Below are 27,759 nucleotides of genomic sequence, written 5' to 3' on the forward strand. Positions count from 1 at the left end.
TATGTGAGAGTTGGACTGTGAAGAAGGCTGAGCACCGAAGAATTGATGCTTTTGAACTATAGTGTTGGAGAAGACTCTTGAGAGTCCCTTGGACTGCAAGGAGATCCAACCAGTCCATTCTGAAAGAAATCAGCCCTGGGATTTCTTTGGAGGGAATGATGCTGAAGCTGAAACTCCAGTACTTTGGCCATCTCATGTTAAGAGTTGACTCACTGGAAAAGAGTCTAATGCTGGGAGGGATTGGGGGCAGGAGGAGAAGGGGACGACAGAGGATGAGATGGCTGGATGGCATCACTGACTCGATGGATGTGAGTCTGAGTGAACTCTGGGAGTTGGTGATGGACAGGGAGGCCTGGAGTGCTGCGATTCATGGGGTCGCAAAGAGTCAGACACGACTGATCGACTGAACTAACTGAACTGGTATCATATTCTTTGGCTCAAAACAAACACAACAAAACAAAATTCTTCAATTACTCCTGAGTAGAACACAGGTTTAAGTTCTCTGATCTTATATTCAAGGACTCATTTAATATGATTTTGTGTGTGGTTGAATAAATGATGATCCCAAGCTATATTTATGATACTATTTCTCTGCTGCTGCTGCTGCGATGCTTCAGTCGTGTCCGACTCTGTGCGACCCCAGAGACGGCAGCTCACCAGGCTCCCTCATCCCTGGGATTCTCCAGGCAAGAACACTGGAGTGGGTTGCCATTTCCTTCTCCAATGTATGAAAGTGAAAAGTGAAAGTGAAGTCGCTCAGTTGTGTCCTACTCTTTGCGACCACATGGACTGTAGCCTACTAGGCTCCTCCATCCATAGGATTTTCCAGGCAAGAGTACTGGAGTGGGTTGCCATTGCCTTCTCCTTTACAAATCTCCTATATTAGGTAAAATTCATTATTCTTTATTTTCTCTATTTTTCCTTGCTTTAAGTCACTCTCTTCACCTGATAGTAATTCTCTAATGCCCATGGGAGATTATTAATCTATTAAATCTCTCTCCATATCTGTCTGATGAAACCCTAACTCTCCTGAAATCAGATCAGTTCTTTTGTATCTATAAGGTACTTGCCAGATGTTATTTATTATAATTATTTCAGCACATACATTTACCCTCACCTCTTGGTTTTTAAGCTCTCTGAAGGTACAGACTATGTCTGGTTCACTGTATGGACCTCTGTCCTGTCCCATTTCCAGTGTGTAACTGAGCAGTTTCTAGCACAGAGGCCATTCAATGAATATGAAGCAAACATGGATCAAATGGGAAGAAAAAAACGAAAGTGGAAACAGCCAAGATCAAACAAAAATGATTATACCTACCTATGTGCAAAGAAAAATAGAAGTTTGTGGGGTTGTGACAAACATAAGTATTAGTAGGAGGATGAACTGCTAAAAGGAAATTGAAGATAATCGTCAATAATTCCAAATCCGGAGGAGATCCAAGGACTTCTGCTGTAATTTTCACAAAGGATCTACAAACCTCTTGGGGCATGGATATAAGCTGCCCCTCTTTGTGTTCCTGAAAAAAAAAAAAAAAAAACTCTCCTTAATTTAAAAAGAACTGTCAACTTAACTAACATTTCTCATTTAAGCAAGATAATTCTGTTTAAGATAGAACTGTGTTGGTTTCCTGCTCTAGACTAGATATTTACCATAAAACTGAGTTGCTATTTCTCTATTCAAGCAATCTTGCTATTAAAATTTATTAAAGCCAATGGCCCCATATAAATGTTAGCTACTACTAGTACTATTATCACTACTGCTTCTGCTACTACTAGTTTGGGTTTAAAAGAGAAAATTTCTGATAGACAAAACTGGTTACATGAACAGAGTATGTTCCAGTCTACAAAGTTATTACTCGCAACAGCTCAGAGAGGTTTTATCTTCATTTCTACAGTATGAAGGCCTGAAGTGATTGTATGACTAACTTAAACCACACAGAAAACATCTCAGTAGTGCAGCACAACTCAAACTCAGACCTTTGATCTCCTTCTACTGCATCATCTACTGCCTGGAATAATCAGACCTGGCAGAATGCTACATTACTGCCAAAAATAAAGACAGATATAAATAAATTACTTATATATTCCAACTCCACCTCCCCAGTGCATAGCAGCTGGCTTTTAGATCAAGGCTAGATCTTTCCTCTCTGTCCAAATACACAGTATATCTCTGCATCCACTCTTCTTCATATATTCTTTTGTATTGCTGAATCAGAAAACTTAAAATCTAGATATTAACTTTAACACAGGTTAGTTTAACTACCTCAGATATACGGAGAGAAGAGGAGTCTACAAAAGTCAGTCAAGATCTCACAATGGCCAAGTCAAGACAAGAACACAGATCTCCGAACTTGCAATTCAGTGTTATTTCTGCCTCAACCATCTTTTTTTTTTTTTTTTTTCCTAAATCGTACCCCTGTGACTTCCCAGTGCTCCTGGTCACCACTTCAATTACTCATTCCTGAGTTCAGCCCAGTCTAAGCTTCTTCAACTTTGCCCTCTCCACTGACTCCTTACAAATAGTCACTGGTATCCTACCTCATTAAAAAAAGAAACAAAAAACCCTTAAATTGACCTACTGTGAAGCTTTTGTTAACAGTCTGTTTCTCTTTTCTTTTGCTGTTGGACTTAATAATCATGTATTCTCACTACCTCCGATGATCCACCTACCACACATGCTTAAAGTTCCCAGAAATCTGGGTCTTGCCTTCTTCATTCTGATGAAATCTTGTAAGCTATTAAGAATTTCCAAGCTGATGGCATTCTCTCTGTCCACATTTTCCGGGAACTTCCTACCTTATTTGGCTCTAGAGACCACCCCTGTCTGGGCAGGTTCTCCTCTCTCTGCCTATTTTCTTTACCTCTTTCATAGGAAAAATTTCATTGGAAGTCCCACAGAATTTCAGTCCATGGTATTCAGTTATTAAACAAAAACCACTGCAGAAAATACCTCCAGAAGTAAAGTTACATAAGGAGTACCTGCAAAACCTGGCAAGTCAGTAGAAAGTGATGAACCACTCGAGCTTTCAATAACTGCTTAATATTAAACATCTGCTGCTGGTGGTCTGCTCTGATGAGGACTTCTAGGGCTGCCAGCAGAGTTTCCCAAACACCGTGCTGAGAAAACAAACATATGCACAGGGTTACTGAAAAACATGGCTCGTACTTTTTAGAAGACATGCAATACATCAATTTAACATTGTGTAAACACTCACAATTTGTCAAAGATTAAATCTGTCTGAAAAAGCAAATCTAAAAATTTATTCCCAGATTATTATTTTTTTTTGACAATAGGTCATTTCTAAAAATTTATGTTCAATGCAATGCTGCATTAGGGGCTTTAGGACACTAACCTTTCTGTGGCATTAAATGATGTACAGTATTTTCAAAAGATGAATTATCTTAGGGAACTTATTTACTATTTACTACAGAGAAACACATTACCCATATAAATTGTTTGCAAATAATTTATTTTGAAAGAGCATTATTAAAAACATATAGACTTCAATGCTAATTTGTGTACTCAGCATTTAATCAAATACTTTTAGGAAAAAAAATGTACTAAACTGAAAATATTTACTGACAGTGTAGAAATTCTGAATTTTTGGATTAATTTACTTTTAAGTCCAAATTATAGAATCCTCCACACAGTTACTAAACATGCAGTTTAAATAATTAGCATCCTCTTAAGGTACTTTAAAATGCTTCTCCCATAGTATTCACAATAATAGTGAAAAAGAAATCTTACATAGACAACCACTACTGAAAGATAATCTTCACCTCATTTTATTACTTCAAATGATCTTTCAACAAAGCTATCAACAAAAAGCAAAATTAACGGGTTTTGGTTGTAGGTTTGCTGTTTTTCCTGCCATTATATGATGGAAATGAATAATGAAAAGGCCAAGGAATTGATAGACTTAATCATACTATTCTAACCAAGGCCTCTCTCTTAACAGGACAGGATCAAGAAGCCCTGAAAGAAAAAGGCATATGAAAATTTGAAGACAAAGCAGCTCAAATATGAAAACCTGATTCAGGACTGAAAAAGAATATTACAACAGAATATTGCCTAAGTAAACCAACAACCAGACAACCAATGAACAAAAACCAGAACAACTCAGCTAAAAAAGCAATTAAAAAAGAAAATTAAAAAAAAAAAAGAAAGAAAAATTTATTTCAAATCCATAGAAGTATCCATGTATACCAGTTTTGAATTTGACCAAAAAATACTTTGCTTACTAGTCAAAAATTTTTAATGCTCAAATTAGCATCCTCTTTTGAAATACTAACACAGCTGTCAATTTTTAGTTAAGATTCAGTCTTATAATCTACAATTAAGCTATTTCTTTATTACATGTTTATATTCATACCGCCTTCGATCCAATCTGTTTGCATTTACTATCCCTATGTTCGTTAGCTTTCTCTCCTTGCAACATCATGGGTATTTTTATACATACGTATATATGTTGTTATTGTTTAGTTGCTAAGTGGTGTCCAACTCTTTGTGACCCATAGACTGTAGCCCATCAGGCTCCTCTGTCCAGAGGATTTCACAGGCAAGAATACTGGAGTGGGTTGTCATTTCCTTCTCCAGGGCATCTTCCTGATGCAGGGGTTGGACCTGTGTCTCCTGCATTGGCAGGCAGATTTTTTACTGCTGAGCAACAGAGAAGCTCACAAATGCATATATATTATATGTGAATGTACATGGAGATGTGCATTCTGAAATTCTGAAAGAGAATTTATTCAGAATGAGAAGTCACAATGAAATAGAAAGTTTTAAAAACTGAAAAATACCATAAAATCTAGAAAAAGCTAGCTGCTTGACACAGCTCCATAATACTTACGCCTGTATTTTGTAGGAGCATATTCTTGGACTGCTTCTTCATATAACAATAATTTGGTAATATAATTTTATACAGGGAGAATAGAAAAATAATCTGTCTCTCCTCTAGCATGTTTGGTCAAAATTTATTTTTGTTAATGATAGATTAGAAAAGTTTTCTTTAGCTTCATAACTTGTTATTGATAGTAAGTCTGGGGTGACTGGTGCCAAATTTGGAAGCAACCAAATATTTTAAAATTGTAAAGGTATACACGTTGAATTGGTCTTCAGTTGCATTTGATGATAATGGTGTTACACTCGAAATAACTCTAGACAATCTACAGTCTACACTAGAACTGAGGAGGCTCTACGAACCAAACCATAAAAACTATACTTTAGCTAGGGCAGAAGGAAAAAGCCCCACATTCACTTTCCTTGCTGGGTCCTTGTGAAGACCACACAATCCATCATCCTGTTGTTAAGATTGCCTAGATCTAAGATCAAAGCATGCTCCTTAGTTTATGCCTACCATGAAGCCAAGACTTCATAGCCTTGCTCCGCAAACGGACACAGCTCTGACTTCTGGACAACATGGCTCCCCTACTCAGAAGTGTGGCCGTTTCCCTCTCCTTGACTCAACTCTACACACTCTTAGCAGGATTCCCTTTCAGAGTTTATGGTAAATGCAAGTCTCTAATTGATTCAAGTGTTTTCCAGCATGAGTACTGCTCTAACTACTTTACTGCTGCTACTGCTGCTGCTAAGTCGCTTCAGTCATGTCCGACTCTTAGCGACCCCATGGACTGCAGCCTACCAGGCTCCTCCGTCCATGGATTTTCCAGGCAAGAGTACTGGAATGGGGTGCCACTGCCTTCTCCAACTACTTTACTACCTGCAGCCAAAGTTCTGATCCTGACTCTCCAGATCAACATTATCTATGGCTGTCTAAAACCTTGCACAGAAATTAATCTCTAGATTTCCATTTACAATTAACGCTACACTGAAGCAGTAAATTTGTTTTGTTTTTGAGGAGACTGATTAGATGAATATTTAAAAGCACTTGTTTCTCTGTGCAGCAAAGAAAACAGTCAACAAAGTGAAAAGGCAATATACAAAATGGGAGAAAACGCTTATAAACCATATATGAGATAAGGGATTAGTATGTAGAATATATAAATGACTCCTACAACTCATTAACAGAAAATCAAATAACTCAATAAAAAAATAATCAAATGACCTGAATGGACATCTTTCCAAAGAACATATACAAAGGGTCAATAAGTATATGAAAAGATGCTCTTCATCAACCAATCATCAGGGAAATGCAAATCAAAACTACAAGTTATTATTACTACCTCATATTCTACAGAATAGACACTATCAAAAAATAACAATTGTTGGTAAGCAGGTAAAGAAATTAGGAGGAGGAAAAGGCAACCCACTCTAGTGTTCTTGCCTGGAGAATCCCAGGGACGGCGGGGCCTGGTGGGCTGCCGTCTATAGCGTCGCACAGAGTCAGACATGACTGAAGCAACTTAACAGCAGCAGCAGCAGCAGGTAAAGAAATTGGATCCTTTGCACATTGCTGGTAGGACTGTAAAATGGTGCCTCTCTTACAGAAAATAGTATGGTATAGTAATTCTGTTTTTTAAAAATTAGAATTACTATATGACTCAGCAATCCTACTTTTGCATATGTGTCTAAAATAACTGAAAACAGGATCTCAGAGAGATCTCTGCACATTTATGTTCACGGCAGCATAATTCACAATAGCCAAAATGTGGAAGCAACCTAAGTGTCCATGACAGATGAACAGATAAAGAAAATGTGGAAAACACATACAATGGAATAGTGTAAGAAAGAAAACAGTCTTGTCATATGTTATAACACAGATTATCCTTGAGGACACAATGCTAAGTCAAATAAGCCAATCACAAAAAGGCAAACTCTGAATGATTTCACTTGTATTAAATATCTAATACAATCAAACCAAAGAAACAGAATGTAGAATGGTGGCTGCCAGGGACTCGGGGGAAGGGAAATGGGGAGCTGTTGTCCACTGGGTAGTCAAACCAAATGAAAAAGTTCTAGAGATCTGCCATATGACAAAGTGTATATGGTTAGTACTGTACATGTAAAAATTGCTAAGAGGGTAAATTCATAACAAACGCTTTTTAGCCACATAAAGTACATGCCTCTGCTTTATTCCATATCTTCCAGTCTAGCAATAGTTCCTCTAACAGTTTAACATCCTGGATTATAGCATTAGACTCTACATCCAACTTAAGTTCTCCATTCTCATTGATATGAATGATATCTTCACCACAGCAACCTTCAAGAAGGGTCTACAGAAAAACAGCATTAATACAAGATGCATCAATAATCAATCCAAAAATTCAACAGAAATATTAAGCTTTCAATCTTAGCAGTCATAACATTAAATTCAAAAGAAAACTACTGAATAACTCAGCAATTCACAAGGTATCTTTACCTTGTTTTGTAAAACAATTGAAGTAATAAGAAAACCCCCAAATTTCAAATATTTATAAATGACTATTTAGTTTCAAATATGGAGTAAAATAAACTATACCCTATATTTAAAATTCAATGAATCTGTTGAATTTTAAACTTTTTCTAAGAAGTATTCATGCCACAAGTGTATGGATCTTGCTCACTTTAAGAGTTGGAGTCTGGGGGCATGGGAACAGGCATTGGTCTTTTGCCTTAATACTAGAACCCTCGGGAAGAAATACTTTCACAACGTTACCAAGTGCTTTTAATTGGAAAGGTATTTAAAAATGTGATTACAGCTGAATCACAGTAAAAAGCTAATACGGCTTTAAGATAATAACTCTACAGCAGCACTGCCTCTTGAGAACGGCACAGCACTAGGTGTCTGGAGAACTGGGTTCGCCCCCATACCTGTGGGGTCTGAAGCAAGCAGCAGTCTATATGAGTCACTATCACCAGTCTACAGAAGGAGGGGCCAGCCCAGGAGGTATCACTGGCTTATCAAGATCTAAAAATCTTAATTTTTTCTTATATTCTTCTAAAATGTTTTAAAGGAAATGAAAATGTAATTATTTAAATGACGAAAAACCCAGAAGAGCCTTCGTTTGATTAAACACATACTATCAAGTTTCCTTAATTTTCTTCAGAAATAACTGAAACACGAAACTCTATTACCAGGAGACTTAATGAAGAGGTAAGTATCACTGCATACGAAACCCTTAGAATAAGTTTTATGAGAACGTACCTTCAAAATGTGAAAGCCAACAATGCATTTTTGTTTGATCAACACCTGATGAATCATGGAAAGTCCATTACAGTTTTCTAACTCATGTATTCTCTGTTGGTTGTATTTAATTAATGAGAGTATAACTCTCAATGCTAACGCTTGAGTTTCTTCACAGCTACTGAGTTCCACAACCTAAAAAAAAAAAGTAGATAAATTTTTTCTAATTTTTTGAGATTAAAAATTTAACATGTGGGGTTATCTTCCATTATGTAATACCAACCTATCAGTTTTATTTGAAAGTTTATTTTTTATTGCTGACACTGTAATTACTTAAGAACTGTAAACAAATAAAACCAATAAGTTCCATGCTCTTATGTCTCAAATATGCTATAAATTAACTATAATAACATTGATATTTAGAAGTCAGTAGCATTTTATTGGTGATCTGAAGTGTCAGCAAAATGCCTCATATTTTTGATGCTTAGTCAACAAACAGGCTCTATGTTCTATGCTGTGGAAGATGAAATAGACTGCTCAGACTGTAAACAGGCAGACTACCTACCTCCAGTGGGGCCTGCTGATAGGTCAAAACATAAGACGTAAGAATAAAAACTAAGGATTGTGACTTGTACTTCAATTCCCCCAATGCTTTCTGGCAACTACTATATGTAAGAAACAAACATCCTATTATGATTTGAAAAGGCAAAGAAGAGTGAGACAATATGAATGCATGAGAGCACAAAAACTACTTCTAACTCCACCCTGCTCAGGATGTGAAGCCTATGTGAAGAAGATCACTGGGAGAGAGAGCAAAACCACAGGAAGCAGGGATAAACAGGTGTCTAAGGGTGGGACGCAGTCAGGAGAGAGATGAAGATTGGATTCACAGTACGTCTAGGAGGCTGCAGGCTGCCTATCTGGCTGCAACCTGGATGGAGGAGATTAAGCTCAAGAGGTAGGCTATACCTGTAAGGGTTTTAAGGAAACTGAATTTTACTTTTGTAGGGGAGGAATGATACTGAACAGAGTTTCTGTATGTAAAAACATAGTTTAAAATTCTTTTTGGCAAGATCCTATATGTATGTGAGATAAAAAATTAATCATTTTTCTTGGGATCATCACTGTGTAAGAGTAATCAAAATAAAATGATGCCCCAACCTCTAATGCTGAAGAAGCTGAAGTTCAAAGGTTCTATGAAGACCTACAAGACCTTCTAGAACAAACACTAAAACAAGACATCATTTTCATCATAGGGGACTGGAATGCAAAAGTAGGAAGTCAAGAGATACCCAGAGTAATGGGCAAGTTTGGTTTTGGAGTACAGCACAAAGGCAGCAGAAAGGCTAACAGAGTTTCAACAAGAGAATGCACCAGTCTTAGCAAAACACCCTCTTCGAACAACACAAGAGACGACTCTCAGTTCAGTTCAGTTCAGTCGCTCAGTCGTGTTTGACTCTTTGCGATCCCATGAATTGCAGCACGCCAGGCCTCCCTGACATGAACATCACCACATGGTCAATACCAAAATTGGATTGATTATATTCTTTGCAGTCAAAGATGGAGAAGCTCTATACAGTGAGCAAAATCAAGACCGGGAGCTGACTGTGGCTCAGATCATGAACTCCCTATTGCAAAACTCAGACCTAAATGAAAAAAGTAGGGAAAACCAGTAGATTATTCAGGTATGACCTAAATCAAATCCCTTCTGATTATACAGTGGAAGTGCCAAATAGATTTAAGGGAGTAGATCTGATGATAGACAGAGTGTCTGATGAACTATGGATGGAGGTTCGTAACATTGTACAGGGGGTGGTGAACAAAACCATCCCCAAGAAAAAGAAATGCAAAAAGGCAAAATGGTTGTCTGAGAAGGCCTTACAAATAGCTGAGAAAAGAAGAGAAGTGAAAGGCAAAAGAGAAAAGGAAAGACATATCCATCTGAATGTAGAGTTCCAAAGAAAAGCAAGGAGAGATAAGAAAGCCTTCCTAAGTGATCAATGCAAAGAAATATAGAAAAGCAACAGAACGAGAAAGACTAGAGATCTATTCAAGAAAATTAGATATACCAAGGGAACATTTCATGCAAAGATGGGCTCAATAAAAGACAGAAATGGTATGGACCTAGCAGAAGCAGAAGATATTAAGAAAAGGTGTCAAAAAAACACAGAAGAACTATACAAAAAAGATCTTAATGACTCAGATAACCACGATGGTGTGATCACTCATCTAGAGCCAGACATCCTGGAGTGTGAAGTCAAGTGGGTCTTAGGAAGCATCACTATGAACAAAGCTAGTGGAGGTGATGGAATTCCAGCTGTGTTATTTCAAATTCTAAAAGATGATGCTGTGAAAGTGTTGCACTCAATATGCCAGCAAATTTGGAAAACTTAGCAGTGGCCACAGGACTGGAAAAAGTCAGTTTTCATTTCAATCCCAAAGAAAGGCAATGCCAAAGAACATTCAAACTACCACACAATTGCACTCATCTCAAACACTAGCAAAGTAATGTTCAAAATTCTCCAAGCTAAGCTTCAACAGTATGTGAACCAAGAATTTCCAGATGTTCAAGCTGGATTTAGAGAAGGCAGAGAAACTAGAGATCAAATGGCCAACATCTGCTGGATCACAGAAAAGGCAAGAAAATTCCAGAAAAATATCCACTTCTGTTTTATTGACTACACTAAAGCCTTTCTGAGGATCACAAAAAACTGAAAAATTCTTCAAGAGATGACCACTTTACCTGCTTCCTGAGAAATCTGTGTGCAGATCAAGGAGCAACAGTTAGAAACTGACATGGAACAATGTTCCATTTCTCAGGAAGCAGGTAAAGTGGTTCAAAACTGGCAAAGGCATATGTCAAGGCTGTAAATTGTCACTCTGCTTATTTAACTTTAATATTTATTTTATATGCAGAGTACATCATGTGAAATGCCAGGCTGGATGAAGCACACGCTGGAATCAAGATTGTCAGGAGAAATAGAAATAACCTCAGATATGCAGATGACACCACTTTTATGGCAGAGAGCAAAGAGGAACTAAAGAAGCCTCTTGATGAAAGTGAAAGCGGAGAATGAAAAAGTTGGCTTAAAACTCAACATTCAAAAGATGAAGATCATGGTATCTGGTTCCATCACTTCATGGCAAATAGATGGGGAAACAATGGAAACAGTGACAGACTTAATTTTCTTGGGCTCCAAAATCACTGCAGATGGTGACTGCAGCCATGAAATTAAGACGCTTGCTCCTTGGAAGAAAAGTTATGATCAACCTAGATAGCATATTAAAAAGCAGACATTACTTTGCCAATAAAGGTCCATCTATTCAAAGCTATGGTTTTTCCGGTCGTCATGTATGGATGTGAGTTCGACCATAAAGAAAGCTGAGCACCAAAGAATTGATGCTTTTGTACTGTGGTACTGGAGAAGACTCTTGAGAGTCCCTTGGACTGCAAGGAGATCCAACCAGTCAATCCTAAAGGAAATCAGTCCTGAATATTCACTGGAAGGACTGATGCTGAAGTTCCAATACTTTGGCCACCTGATGCAAAGAACTGACTCATTGGAAAAGACTCTGATGCTGGGATAGATTGAAGGCAGGAGGAGAAGGGGACAATAGAGGATGAGATGGCTGGATGGCATCACTGACTTGATGGACATGAATTTGAGCAAACTCTGGGAGTTGGTGATGGACAGGGAAGTTTGGTGTGCTGCAGTCCATGAGGTTGCAGAGTCAGACACAACTGAGCAACTGAACCGAACCGACTAAACTTGATGAAAAAGGAAAAACCAAGTATACACATTTTGAAATTATACAAAGCTATAAAAGTAGATCACAAAATGTTGACGAGAAGTTAAATGAAAAGTTTTTATTTTAAAACACTAGTTTAATATCTATTCAACTAGATACTACATGCAAAAAAGCGTATTAAAAATGGAAAAAGAAAAAGAAAGAAAGCTTAGAGTATGGCAGGTCAAATGCTAACCAAGTATTTATTTTATAAGCACAGTAACAATAACAACTAACATTGATATGTCTCTTATTACAAAAGTAATCAAAGGTGCCCCCACTAAAGAAAAAAAAGAAAGGGAGACATATGACAATGGTGCAGAAGTTACACTTAAGCATAAAATTTGGAAGTGAAAAAGATCAGGGTTGCTTTAATTAAACAAGGATTTGGACCACAAGGAAGTAGAAATGATTCATACTGAAGTGAGACCATTTGTACCCTCTATTTGGATTTCAGCAGTCCTTGAAACAGTCATGTACACCACTGTCTACTCCACCTCAGGAAAGAGATTGTTCCAGTCCACAGATGGCTAAACACAACAGATAAATAAACTTAATTCTCTAAAACAGTATCCATGGTGTGAATCAAACTTTTTGACTTTCTCCTTCTCTTTCAAAAAATTTCAATCCCAAATGAGTTATTTTTGTACTTATTTGTTGACCTTTATTTTTCTCCAAGCATATGGAAGTTTCAAGGGAAAAACAAGTTTCACAAATCTTGTTCTAAGAAATACATTTCTTCTCTATTTTTATTATAGCATTTTTTTTCTCATTGACAATATTAAATCTTATACACTTAATAGTTAATGGTTCTAATTACATTTCTAGATAACAGAAGACTCTGACATCTTCATAAATTATTTAATTAATTTATTTATTTGGCTGGACCACGTGGCATGCAGGATTCTTAGTTCCCTGACCAGGGATCGAACCTGTGCCCTTGGCATTGGGAGTGGAAAATCAACCACAAGAACACCAAGGAAGTCCCAAATCTTCATAAGTTAAAAAGAAATTTTAACAAAAAAATTATTGTGGTAGAAACTTTGATGACATTCTAAACAATGTGTGCTTTTTTAATCTTGAAAGTTTAATATAGTTGATACATAGCTTTACTGTTAATCAAAAAAGAATCCTAAAAGTTATCAATAATAAAGAAGTAGTTTCTCTTTAAATAAATTTACAATCAGTGATTCTTACCCTAGCAAAGAGAAAGACAAATATACCAGTTCCACCAATCTCATGCAGAATGCCTTGAAGGGTTTTACATTCAGTGGGCTGGAGATTCTTTAGATGATGAGGTTCTAATAAGATATTGTGAACTTCTTTTGAGCTGAAGGGTCTTTGAGAGAGTTGGGTTTTCATTTGACCTTTAAGTCTAATAACTGGCTCATAGATGGTGTACTGAGCAGGACAGTAAGTTGTATATACAACTGAAAGACTTTCCTGAAACACAAATATTTTCCTTCAATAACTAAACAGTTTAAAAAGTACATTATCAACTAGCAAATGGATTATTTCAAAGTGAAAAGACAAGCAAAAAATCTTTTTCTTTGTTTTAAAAAAGACAGTCACTGCACAAAACAAAGATAGACATGAGAAGCAAGACAGCTCTCCACAAAGAAAAAGACCCATTTCATTTAGGAGTGGTCAATACATGTAAACCATATGAAGGCTGAGAAAAATTCCAGCTTTGATCTTTTGAGAATAAACATGAAATTACACCTATCACCAGTAACAAATCCCTACCGTACTTATGTTCTATGAACTGTTCTATGCATTTATAAATAGTAACCAATCGTTACAACCCTATGAGATGGGACTCTGGGTCAATGTATTCAAATGTATTTTGGTATTGAATTTGCTCATGGGCTGCCTACTCATTTTAAATATGACTCTATAAACTAGAGCATTCTTTCCACTAGAATAAAACTCCAAACTATCAGCATACCTAACAAAGTGAGTATTTCTCCCAACCAAAGGGTAGTTTTGATTAGGTTCTAGCTCTCTGTCAAATATTCTATCAATTACTTTAAAAATTATGGTAAACTTTAAAAACAAAATGCACTCTGAGGTGCTCTCAATGGAGGCCGCTACAGAAGATCACGCTTGTGGAAAATGGTGTAGCAGCTGGGGGCTCTGGGCTTCCATCATTTTCAGCCCACCGTGATGCAAGTATAGTTTCATCAGACATCATCTAGCACCTTTGCAGACCAACCAAACTGATGACACAGTCTACTGTACATGATTATGCTGGGTAAAACAAAATCATAAATCTACAGTAGTTTTCATTAAAAATCTGGTAAAATGCCGATTATCTGAAACAAGTCCCATCTGATACCAACACCTTGCTAGGAGGGCACCATGTCTGTCTGACCTCTTACTGATGTCTCATAACCCCAAAATAGCAAGCTAAAAAAGTCAGGCTTAAAAAAATATGCTTTCAAAAAAGATTTTTCACAAAACCTGTATAATTTTTACTTGTGATAATTTCTGTTGAATTTTATGAATTATAACCTCCATTCTTTTCAGGCAAAATAAAAGGTTAAGAATACGTATTTTTTTGTGAAAAAGGGATTAACCAAAAACTAGAGAGCTAAAATTAATCTGAACAAACATCCATTGTACGAGCTCCTTGGTCTTCCTAAAGCAGAGATACTCAGTATGTGGGCCCCAACCAGCAGCAGCAGCATCACCTGGGAAGTTGTCAAAAATGCAAATTCTTGGGCCACACTTCAGATCTACTGAAGCAATCTATGTTTTGGCAAGTCCTCTGGGTGATTCTGGTTGGATACTACCCGTGCGTTATAGAATATTTACAATCTCTGGCCCCCATTCAATAACAGTGGACAGCCAAAATGCCCTTAACCTCCATTTCTGAATATTCCTTACGGAGAAAAAGATTGTGGGTCTAATACCAGATCTTTAGTTAAATTCTATATCTATTTTACCACAGATACTTAATACCACTCAAGACTTACATGTTTTAGACTATGAAGGATCAGTTTCCTAGTTGCTATAATGAAAAGTATCTATCACAATACTCCTAAACTGTGTATTAGTATAACAATATATTAGAATAATATATAAAATGCAATCAAGAGTCTCATATAAGCAGAATCAGCAATAATTTGAAAGCAAAATTCCTAGCTGCTGTTGTATTAAAGAATAAATATTCTAAAATCTGAATATGTATAATTAAAATTAATATAAATAAAAATTAGCACTTATTTATAAGTATGGAAAGGAAATATAATAAGCAATTTTCAAGGCTACCATGTATTATCTGTTATATCATAAATGTTTTTCTCGAATGATTAACCACAGGTATAACCTAAACTAATACTTAGTATAGAAATATGGTTCCAAGGAAAAGCAGATGAAAATTTGAAACCTGAAAACAAATTTTGAGGAAGTCAAAGTATTTTAATTAAAAAGAAAAACATTTGTAGGTAAAGAAAATGTTGAGAAACAGAAAAACTCTAAAAATCAAATCACAGCTAATTCACATTCAATAAACATACATAACAGTTTCTAAAAAGTTAAAACCTATAAAATGAAAACTTACAATTAAAAGACCAATGTCCACATCTTTGCTGGTCATAAAAAGTTCTCTGATTTGTTCACATTGCAAAATTTCTGTATTAATGTACTTGGAGTAGTCATTCACAGGCTTGCCATATTTACATGGCATTATGGACGTATGGTTGGGTCCACAAGCATACAGATAAAATGCCTCTTGCGAGCCAATCTTAGCCCCTGAATAGCAAAAAAAAAAAAAAAAAAAAAGTTCCTTATTTAAAATACTCCAGAATTTTTCATAAAAACAAGAAATCAGAGGGTTTTTGCTAGATTCTTTAGTTGTTCACTATATCTTTCAAAATTAATAAAGCCTCAATTTTCAAATTGGTGTAATGAGCAAGTAATCTATAGCAACTCTGGATGTAAGATGAATTAATATATATATATGTATATATATAAAGTTATCTGTAAAACTCTTGGTAAAATAAAGTAATATTTATATTTGCTCTTTAAGCTAAAAATAGGGGATTTTTTGGTTTTGTCCTTTTTTTTTTTTGCAAATGGAAATTTTATCTCAGTGAATTCCTTTTAAAAACAACATATGGATTGGTATCATTACTCCTTCATCCATCCATCTATTTATTCAATAAACACTGTCTAAATGCTATTATGTGGCAGGTTGAGTAATACATTTTTTAAAATCATGTATTTCTTCTTCACCTAAAATTTGGTATTTTTATATAATATACTAAAATTATAAGTAAGAGAGACAGCCAGTCTAACTTTACCTGCTATAATGCATTTTCTAGGATTATAAAGTGATTTAATATAAGCTTCTCTTTGGCAGTGGGGTGGGGGAGGATATGTGCCTTTGCATTAAATATATGTATCAATTATAAGAACCACTTAGATTATAAATATGTTAAAACAGTACATCTTGGAATCTTGGAAATACAGTACTTATTAAGTACAAGTAAAGGAACGGGGATAAATACTTTATCCAGGACAATTAACTTAGTTTAATACTTGTTAACTGAAGGAAAAACTTGAAAATGCTTTAAAGGGGAAAAACATACCATTGAAGAGGAGTAAATTTCCCAGGTCCCATTTTCCAGCCAATTGCAAAGATTCTTCTTGGGATGATAAACAATGGCCGATCATGCAAAATGTTTTATTGCTGTCAGATGACAAACTTGTTTTTCTTGGAAGCATAAAATCCAGAGTAACATCAGGCTTCCTACATTAAAAACAAAGTTAAATCAATTACTTCAGGGATTTTTATTTTTATTTATTTTTATTTTATTATTATTATTATTTTTTTTACAATATTGTATTGGTGTTGCCATACATCAACATGCATCCGCCATGGGTGTACACGTGTTCCCAATCCTGAACCCCCCTCCCACTTCCCTCCCCATACCATCCCTCTGGGTCATCCCAGTGCACCAGCCCCAAGTTTCTTGTATCCTGCATTGAACCTGGACTGGCGATTCATTTCTTATATGATATTATACATGTTTTAATGCCATTCTCCCAAATCATTCCCCCCTCCCTCTCCCAGAGTCCAAAAGACTGTTCTATACATCTGTGTCTCTGTTGGTGTCTCACATGCAGGGTTGTCGTTACCATCTTTCTAAATTCCATATATATGCATTAGTATACTGTATTGGTGGTTTTCTTTCTGGCTTACTTCACTCTGTATAATAGGCTCCAGTTTCATCCACCTCATTAGAACTGATTCAAATGTATTTTTTTTAATGGCTGAGTAATACTCCATTGTGTATATGTACCACAGCTTTTTTATCCATTCGTCTGCTGATGGCCATCTAGGTTGCTTCCATGTCCTGGCTATTATAAACAGTGCTGCGATGAACATTGGGGTACACATGTCTCTTTTAATTCTGGTTTCCTCAGTGTGTATGCCCAGCAGTGGGATTGCTGGATCATAAGGCAGTTCTATTTCCAGTTTTTTAAGGAATCTCCACACTGTTCTCCATAGTGGCTGTACTAGTTTGCATTCCTACCAACAGCGTAATAGGGTTCCCTTTTCTCCACACCCTCTCCAGCATTTATTGCTTGTAAACTTTTTGATCGCAGCCATTCTGACTGGCGTGAAATGAAGCAAATGAAGCAACTGACAAACAACTAATCTCAAAAATATACAAGCAACTCCTGCAGCTCAATTCCAGAAAAACAAACGACCCAATCAAAAAATGGGCCAAAGAACTAAATAGACATTTCTCCAAAGAAGACATACAGATGGCTAAGAAACACATGAAAAGATGCTCAACATCACTCATTATCAGAGAAATGCAAATCAAAACCACAATGAGGTACTTCAGGGATTTTTGAAGTGTGAATGTTTAATAACGCGAAATTCTTGAACAAGTTTCTTGGTTCAGTATTGGATAATTGGTAATGGGCGAGAGAGAAGGACTGATCCTCTTGTCTCTTGGTCCAAGGTGCTGGTGGTCCACAACCCCCCAAAGAAGAGGAAGGGGCAGAGACGCCTGGTGATCCGCACCAGGCCAAGGGAAGTATGACTGGACATTTGTTGCAAGTTTCCTTTGCCACTTGACTTCTACATATTCACCTTCCTGGTTTAAAATACAAATCTACCACCTCTCCCTGATTTTACCAGAAAGTCTCCCATCTCAGTACACAATTCCTAAAACCTCATGCCCTCTTCAAAAACTAATCAGGAAGAGTATCACTTCTTCAGGTTTTGTTCTGACAAGGCACTGAAATGCCAATGCTTTTTTTGCATTTTCTGTGTTTTCAGCACTAAATATTGCAGAGCTTTTGATTAATCTCTTGCTTTTCTTCATGGATAAAAGTTATAGGAACCCTCACAAAAGGCAAAGTAGGAAAAGGTAAACTAATGCTTTCTCCTAGAGACACACACGATGGGAGAACTTCATCTTCTTGTTTAAATTGCAGAGTGCCGAGCTCTTGCCTCATTCTAGAGTGTTTTAAACTCTCTTAAGACAATGAAGGTAGCTTGTAAAGACAAAGTTTGTGAATAAGACGAAGCACTTGCTGCTGCTGCTGCTGCTAAGTCGCTTCAGTCGTGTCCGACTCTGTGCGACCCCATAGACGGCAGCCCACCAGGCTCCCCCGTCCCTGGGATTCTCCAGGCAAGAACACTGGAGTGGGTTGCCATTTCCTTCTCCAATGCATGAAAGTGAAAAGAGAAAGTGAAATCGCTGTCATGTCCAACCCTCAGCGACCCGATGGACTGCAGCCCACCAGGCTCCTCTGCCCATGGGATTTTCCAGGCAAGAGTACTGGAGTGGGGTGCCATTGCCTTCTCCGAAGACAAAGCACTTAGAATAAGCTAATAATGAGAAATTCTATCTTGGTATATATTTATTTAAAAATTTTCCCTTAAGGCTTTCTATTCCATACTTAATATATACATTTAGCTATTTAAATAGGAATATTATTAACAAAGGAAAGATGTGATCTAACCTTTTTATTGAAGTTCAATTGACATACAACATTATAGTGAGACACCTATTCCTGTGCAGGCATCTCTCTCTTGAACCAACTAAATGGCTGTAACTGAAACAGTACTGCCACCTAGTGGCACTATGACTTAATTCAGTTCTTAAGGGTAAAGAAAACCTGTAAAATCAATACAAGATGAGTTCAACAAACACTAAAATAATTCACACTATCTACTATGTGCCATATATTCCTACCAGATTTGTGTTCTGTTCATCAAATAAAAATTAGCAGAAAATATTAACAATTTTTTTTCAGTGTCGTTACATCTTGAAATGTATTACTTGTAGAAATAACTTTATTAGTTCTGAGAGTGATAGAGTGCCAAATTTAAATCAAAGGAATAATATATTCCTTATATTCCTTGATCACTTGCTCAATGCTCTTTTACTAGATAAAATCATTAACTTATACCAAATGGTAAATTCAAAGTAATGTTCAAATAAGTGGGTGAGTAAAAATTGAGTGCTATGTTCATAATTTCAGAACTGGCCACAGAGAACATCTAGACACTCATTCTGAATATGTGTAATGATTAGTTTATGATTCCTATATCTGTCAGCCTGCCTGACTCACCAAAAGACTGTAGGGTTAGTAAAGCATGTATGTGGATGGTCAGTCGTGTCCAACTTTTTGTGACCCCCATGGACTGTAGCCTGCCGGGCTCCTCTGTCCATGGGATTCTCCAAGCAGGAATACTGGTGTGGGTTGCCATTTCCTCCTCCAGGGGATCTTCCTCCTGCATCCCCTGCATTGGCAAGCAGATTCTTTACCACCGAGTCACCTGGGAAGCCCGTTAAAGAGAGCAGAGGGTTTTAAAGCAGGGCTCTATCCAGGCTCAGAGTCCAGGTTGAGTTTCAGCCACCCTCCTCACTGCAAGCAGCATTTTGGGTTTCCGCTGCCTCACATGGAAGGACAGAGGCATCTCTTACTTTGTTGTGCAGCTAGAAGGACTAAATGAAGTCATCTGTGCAAAGTGCTTACTACACTGCCTAGTAGGTGCTGAGAGTTCCAGAAATGAGAAGAGTGTCCATCAGACTCTCACAGTCCCATCCCCAATCCCAACCAATTCAAGGTTCTGGAAACATATACTGATGTGCCACAGCTGCCTTCAGGCTTAGGCAGTTGTGAAGACAGAACTTCTCAGAAAATATTTTCTTTGGATTATAGAAATTGAGATTCAATGACATATTTTCATGTACTTTTTAAAATGAATAAACTGTTTCCTTTGGCAGACACTGCGGACTGGCTACCCCAAAGCTGTTCACAAGCCTCTTCTCCCAGCCTTCCTGAGGCTGCAAGGCTGTAAGCAGTTGACTCCCGCAGCCTTCAGAGCAGAGCTGACAGGCACACAGGCTTCCCTTCTTTCTCATAGGCCCTTTCCTCTGCCTGGCTCGCTCTTCCTCCCTCTTGTTCACACAAAACTCCATCTCCTTCCTTCAGGTCTCAGCTTAAATAATCTCTTTCTAGATAGGTCTTCCCTGATGCCCTTCTCTTAAGCAGGAAACCAGGTATTTTCTGTCTCGGGACCCATTTGTTGTCTTCACAGTACCTATCATGATTTATACACACACGTTTAATTGTGTACCTTGCTGTCTGCTTCTTCACTGAACTATGAACCCCCAAAAGGCAGGGGACATGTCTGTCTTGTTTACCAAGCTCCCAGGCCTAATATTGCATGTGCTCAGCACATAGCAATTCCTCAATAAATATTTGATGAACAAATGAACAAAAAAATCAATTAATTTGTGCTGAGGGTATATGTTATCTCTATGATCTAATCTACTCTGAGAGACTTTAGAGAGAATTGGACGATAATGCATATAAAGCACCTTGCAAAAGGTCTAGCAGCCTCATCCTGGATTCAAAGCTGCTGTCACGCAGCATCACCATGCCCGTTCATTTTTCTTTTTCATCATTCAACTTAGATATTCCTTCCAACCAGCTCGGTCCTTTCCTGTGTTATACTAGTTTTCAATTCTGTATTCCCTTTCATGCTATTTCATTCAATAAAATACTTTGCAACTCTTACAAATCCAAGATACCTTACAACTCTCTCTGAGTTAAACTTTACATTAAGATATTTCACAAGATATTTCTTATTAATTTGACTCACAGTTCTCCTGGTTTGTAAAAGTCAAATAGTACTATAACCAAACCTGGTATATTTCATGTGGTACATTTCTAGGTTTCTATCTTAATATACTGGTTTATATTTTTTTCTAGTCATTCTAATTTCTTTTGAAACTCTAGATTTAATTTTGGTATTAGCTTTATTAGCCACTTAAATAATGCCTTATGGATTTATCTTATATGGCCTTGCTGGACTAAATTCATAAATGTCTAAATGTTCAGATTTGTGCATGGTCCCCCAGATCCAAATATTAATCTTCAACAGTTTCTTCTAAGGCAAATTAATTTTGTATGTAAGTGATAAAAAAGAAAAATATCTCACTTGACAGATTCCTATTAAAATACAGTAAATTTCATCTACAGTCTTTTTGTAATTTGTATCAGAAGCTGTAACATAATAATTAAAATTATAACTGAGATTATTAAGTATTTACTAAAAGTGTTTCATACCTCTGTCCAGAGATCCATATGGAGATTTTCCCATGGATATTCTTTTTCCCTTGGGGCTGCTGTAAGTAGGTGAGTACTAAATGTTGCCATTTGCTTGGGAGGAAAATATTCTCCTGTGATTCAACCTGTGCTAGTAACACAACTTTTGTATCATCGTTTGAATCCATGCAGACACTGAACAAAAAGAGTAAAGGTATAGGCTGAAACATGAAATTTCTGGTATCAGTTTTTAACATGTATAGTTAAGTATAACTCTAGATATTTAAGTAAAATTTAAAAACCAGTTCTAGTATTAAACTAACTTGAAAAGTCAGGAGGTCTTTGTTTTATATCATAATCTGCTTGATTATTTTATTATACTATAACCTCAATTCATGAACTTAAAAACAGATTTGGCTCATTTGCTAGTATTAACAATTTGGGCAATAATCTTCAGGATTCAATTTGCAAAAAAAAAATTTATGATTACTATCTATATACCCATTGCCCTTTTAGTGCAATGTTTGCTTCATACAGAAATTAATACATATACATAAATATCTAAATGCTAGTATGTATCATTGGTCTAACCTACTCTGAGGGATTACTAAGAGAATTAAGATATAATTTACATAAACTACCTAGTAACCTTTATAACATTTACAGAATGCAGATCCCTAAGTAAAATATTTTACTTAAATTTTAATAAACATTATTGTAGTTCAGTTGCTTAGCGGTGCCTGACTGTTTGCGACCCCATGGACTGCAGCTTGCCAGGCTTCCCTGTCCTTTACCATCTCCCAGAGTTTGCTCAAACTCATGTCCATTGAGTCGGTGATGCCATCCAACCATCTTGTCCTCTGTTATCCCCTTCTCCTTCTGCCTTCAATCTTCCCCAGCATCAGGGTATTTTCCAACGAGTTGGCTCTTTGCAGCACGTGGCTGAAGTACTGGAGCATCAGTTTCAGCATCAGTCCTTCCGATGAATATTCAGGACTGATTTCCTTTAGGACTAACTCGTTTGATCTCCCTGCAGTTAAAGGGACTCTCGAGAGTCTTCTCCAACACCACAGTTCAAAAGCATCAATTCTTCAGCACTCAGCCACCTTCTTTATGATCCAACTTTTACATATTTATAAAAATAGTATCATACCATTCATATTCACTCAATACAAATAAAAGACTTGTATCTATACTAGTTAACAAAGGAGCCAAGAAAAAAGGACAAGACAGCAATGAGAACCTAAGTCTATGAGATAATGGCTATTAAATATATAATCTCCATGAAAAACAGCTGCCTGTTAACAACATCATAAGATCACTGCAATCAGATAGAATACATCCATATATAAGACTTAAGTAAGTATTTGGTCTAAGATACACTGAGAATTAACATAGTGAACTTAGAGTTTAATTACAGATTTTATATATTATTACAAAGATTATATTGTTTGAATCTACCTTCTTTTTTTTAAATAAGAGTTTTCTATTTTGTCACAATTATCTTTATAGCAGATTTCACATTAATGTCTTTTACATAAATTATTTAAATACCTAAGCTATTCATGGGGGGCAGAGTTGAGGATAATTATTACCGAAAGATAAAAGTGCCGGTGTGGGGATCAGCCCACACTTGGATGATCAGTGCTTTGGATCCCAATGAGATCATATGAACACAACCTTCTTCTATGAGCCTTTCACCAGGATTCACATATGCTGCACCTTCCAGTCTGTTGTTCTCTATGAAAAAAAGATGTTAGGATGATTAGTCAAGCATCTGACAAAAACTGAGTGGAAAAGTAATGTAAATTGAATTTTGCCACCTAAGAATTGACAGGTCTAAACAATGTACATGTGATATTACCGATGAGGTGCTATCTAATGTACATGGAGAGTTTTCTGTATTAGGTCATTTTGCTCTGCTCTTTAGATGTACAATTTATAAAAGAAAACTGTATTAACTACCCAACACATTAAATTATCTGCTAAGATTTCTTAAAAGTTCAACTTCCTAGGCTAACCCATAAAAATACCTAAGTATGCTATGCTAATAACTTGGAAATATGTCTGTGGAAAAGTAGACTCAGAGCTCCAACTGTAGATACCAGGTGACACTTCCCACCCTTCAGTCTTGACAGTGTCATTAAGGTTTTCTTCTCTATCTATAGGTCAGTGGAAGCCAAACCTCTGGCTCAGTCATTTCATTCATTCCACAGACCATAAGAATTAGCCCATTTTCCTACCACCATAAACTGCTTTTTAATGAACAAGTCCTTTCTACCTAGCAGTTTCATAGTCACAAAAGAGTGATTCAATAGGCTGTAGAAAGAACTGGAATGAAATTTATTCTCACTCTGGAGGTTGGCTGATGGGGTTACACATTTTGTGACAGGAACTAGGAGAGAGGCACTGAGGTAAGATACAGCGTAAGAAGGAGAGCTTGAACTACAAGAGAGAAAGGAGATGAAATGGAGGTGGAATGACAGGAGACAGGGAACAGCTAAGAGAAGGATGGTAAAGCGGCTACAGGGTTCTACGCCTTCCTTTTCAAGTATCAGGAGCCACCCTAACCCAGTAATGGGACCACGACAGAGGCATAAAATGGGGCTGGTGATCCCAGAGCAGTTGTGTATGTGGTGGTCCACCTGCCTCCCTCCTCATACTCCCCCTCCCACCCCACCCTAAGCAAAAGTACAGAAGAAAATAGTGTTTAAGGCTGTCCGACCACTCAGGCTTTGGTACGTCAGAACCTACCATCACTCAGGCATTCCATGAAGAACGTGTGGACAGTAAGTCAGAGTATCACTGTGTTCCTAGTGCTCAACTAAAACTGCCTTCTGAAAAGTCTTAGTACACAGATAATGCTGTTGTCATACCTGTTCCATCAAAACTACTGTCCAATAAAACCAGTGACTTGTTTCTTTTCCTTGTCTTCTTTCCTTTTTCTGTGGTACTCTCAGGTTCATGGATACACTCCACATTAAACCACAGGGAAATGCTGAAACCTTCTGACAGGTGTGGCTGTCCGAGCAAAGGCAAATGGACCGGGGCTATGTGCCAAGAGGAAAGCAGCTGCTGGGGAAAACTCTCACTGTCGCCCTCTTTCTTACTCTGTGACACTCTCGCTCTTCTCAACAGCCCCATGGCCTTACTGTTGAGGATCCCGGGGCACTTTTGTGATGAAACACCATTGCTTAAATTTGGAGTATGCAGTAAAGGGAAGGTTAGATACTGTGAAGGACTCATAGTAATGTCACTTTCAACAATTTTCAGAATACCCAGAAGAAGAATTTCCTAAAGGAAGAGAAAACCAAACAAAACTTTACAGCCATGTTACAAGGTACGTAATAATCTTGAAAATCAGGTTATAAACAAAAATACAAACATACACATATGTATATCAGCATTTATATTTAAATAACTTCCTACCTACTATATCATTAAAATTTTCATTTTTGTGTGTTACGATATTGGCTCAGACGGTAAAGTGTCTACCTACAATGCAGAAGACCCAGGTTCGATACCTGGGTTGGGAAGATCCTCTGGGGAAGGAAATGGCAACCCACTCCAGCACTCTTGCCTGGAAAATCCCATGGACGGTGTAGCATGGTAGGCTATAGTCCACTGGGTCGCAAAAAGTCAGACACAACTGAGCAACTTCACTTTCACTTTTCAAAATATGAAAGAGATTTCAGTCTTAAAACATATAATCTCTTGTGGTTAATTTGTTTTAGATTTAGAAGATTTTAAAAAGGTTCAAACCTAAAAAGTTCTGAGCTGGTTTTAAGTATTAGAAATTAAGTACAATGATTGTATCGGGAATCATGTCTACTGTCTACCAAAGAAAGGTGTTTATTTCCAAGTGCACTACAGTTACTTCTCTCAATTATTTTTAAATGAGGGATAGAACCAGAGACCTTGAAAATTCTTTAGGTTTCTGAATGGTATTTATGGCATGACTGACTTCGTAAAATTGAGTGCTCAGTTACTTTCCACCTTATTTTACATGCCTTTTCCCTAATCAAATAAAAAATTTTCATCTTTTTTAGATTTATTTATAATTACAAGTTTCTGGTTAAACTGAAACACAGAATGTACAAAAGAGATGAGAGGAAACAAGTATTTAATTAAAGGGAAAAGCAACGACTAAGGAGACTAGTAAAAAAAAATAGAAAAGATTAAGCCAGTACAATGTCCTACCCATTCATAAAATAACATCTAATGTCGATTACTATGATAAATGAACTCAGAAAAAATAGAACAGAAACATCCCATAAATATATAGTCAGTCCTCAATTGTCTGCACTAGTGGTTTTTGACCTCATGTTCCACAGAGCTCCTTCAGAATCTATAAGGCTCAAGTAGGGTGGTGAAACAGGCAGGGCTCAAGGAACATTCTCCAATCCTACTTCAAAGAAAGTAGCTCCAAGGCTTTCTGTTTTAATGCTTAAGCTTTGAGTCAAGATTTCATTATAAAAATGGGCTTCTCGGCAAAGAAGAGTCTAAAAATCACTAAGTTGCACCAACAGACAAGTGATAGAAGATAAATGAAGAGTGAATAATAATTTTCTAAAAAACATGATAACCTTCAAAATGGTTATCATTACTCATAATTATCTTTAGTAATTAAAATTATTCAGCATTTCTTAAGCACATAGACTTGGGGTGGAATCAGGTAAAGGGATTATGACCCCAATGATGTATCTAGCTTGCCAAAACAGAAGTGAAATAGTTAAAATTGTATAATAAAAAATTGAGAATTTTGTATGGCAAAACCACTACAATATTGTAAAGTAATTAGCCTCCGATTAAAATAAATAAATTTTTTTAAAAAACTCTGCAGGGAAAGACCCGATATTAACAGCAAAAAAAATTAAATTAAATTTAAAAAAAATTGAGAATTTCACACAATAACATGGAGTTGACTGTATAACAGTTACCACATCAAAAGAGGGAGCTTAGTGATTTCTAAAAAAAAAAAAATTCTATTAGGCATCAGTGAAAAAATGTCAAATTATAGCATATTTACTGTACAAGGAGATTTCTCCAGAAATATTCTCAAAAGAAGGGTTAGCTCTTCTGAACATGTTCTTGAACTCATCAAAGATACCAAAAGATCCACCAGTACTCTCTGGCATGCTAAATTAAAGAAAGAGAGAGGGGAAAAATTAAAGCCAATATACAATAATTAAAGGAACTGAAAAAACAATTTCACTGAAAGAGATTAAATATCAATACTATTGTCACATCTTAAATGGATTATAATTAATCTAATAATCCAAATATTTGCTGAAGAAATAGCAATATCACTAAATGAAAACCAACTAACCAGCTGACAAAAAAACAGTAAAACCACTTTTCTGAAAGAGTGGTTAGCTCAAAGTAAAATAAGGTTATTTAAAGAAGCATAAATTAATACAGTATTTCTTAAATAAGCTGACGCTGTTAGGTACTGTAAAAGAGTCTGCTACCTTCTCATGTTGAAAATGTTTAATTTATAACTATAACTTTCTAAAGAGAAAATTAGATGCTATAAACAAAAGTAGAAATATTAAAAATTATGAAAACATTTAAATATCACTAAAGATTAGTTTGCTGGGCATACACACGGAGGAAACCAGAAGGGAAAGAGACACGTGTACCCCAATGTTCATCGCAGCACTGTTTATAATAGCCAGGACATGGAAGCAACCTAGATGTCCATCAGCAGATGAATGGATAAGAAAGCTGTGGTACATATACACAATGGAGTATTACTCAGCCATTAAAAAGAATTCATTTGAATCAGTTCTAATGAGGTGGATGAAACTGGAGCCTATTATACAGAGTGAAGTAAGCCAGAAGGAAAAACACCATTACAGTATACTAACACATATATATAGAATTTAGAAAGATGATAACAGTAACCCTGTGTACGAGACAGCAAAAGAGACACTGATGTATGGAACAGTCTTATGGACTCTGTGGGAGAGGGAGAAGGTGAGAAGATTTGGGAGAATGGCATTGAAACATGTAAAATATCATGTATGAAACGAGATGCCAGTCCAGGTTCAATGCACAATACTGGATGCTTGGGGCTAGTGCACTGGGACGACCCAGAGGGATGGTATGGGGAGGGAGGAGGGAGGAGGGTTCAGGATGGGGAGCACATTTATACCTGTGATGGATTCATTTTGATATTTGGCAAAACTAGTACAATTATGTAAAGTTTAAAAATAAAATAAAATTAAATTAAAAAAAAGATTAGTTTGAACACTTTATTCTATCATGAGGCTTAGTATGAAATATAACTGGTAATGTACAAATTCATAGTACTTTT

General features: G+C 36.6%; 1 protein-coding gene across 20 annotated transcripts in view; it reads right to left on the reverse strand.

Annotated features, from left to right (window-relative positions):
• Positions 1-27,759, reverse strand: part of LYST (lysosomal trafficking regulator) — a 176,254-nt gene that overhangs the window by 84,667 nt on the left and 63,828 nt on the right. For 18 of the 20 annotated variants that reach the window (XM_059882423.1, XM_059882412.1, XM_059882419.1 and 15 more), the window contains 11 exon segments: positions 26,470-26,579; positions 24,317-24,734; positions 23,036-23,180; positions 21,462-21,635; positions 16,448-16,608; positions 15,418-15,608; positions 13,050-13,295; positions 8,085-8,258; positions 7,024-7,173; positions 2,980-3,117; positions 1,319-1,517 (listed from right to left, as the gene is read on the reverse strand). In XM_059882423.1, the coding sequence (XP_059738406.1) occupies positions 1,319-1,517; positions 2,980-3,117; positions 7,024-7,173; positions 8,085-8,258; positions 13,050-13,295; positions 15,418-15,608; positions 16,448-16,608; positions 21,462-21,635; positions 23,036-23,180; positions 24,317-24,734; positions 26,470-26,579 (2,106 nt within the window). 20 annotated transcript variants of the gene reach the window in all.

This window comes from Bos taurus, chromosome 28, assembly GCF_002263795.3.
Source record: "Bos taurus isolate L1 Dominette 01449 registration number 42190680 breed Hereford chromosome 28, ARS-UCD2.0, whole genome shotgun sequence".
Classification (NCBI taxonomy): Eukaryota; Metazoa; Chordata; class Mammalia; order Artiodactyla; family Bovidae; genus Bos; species Bos taurus.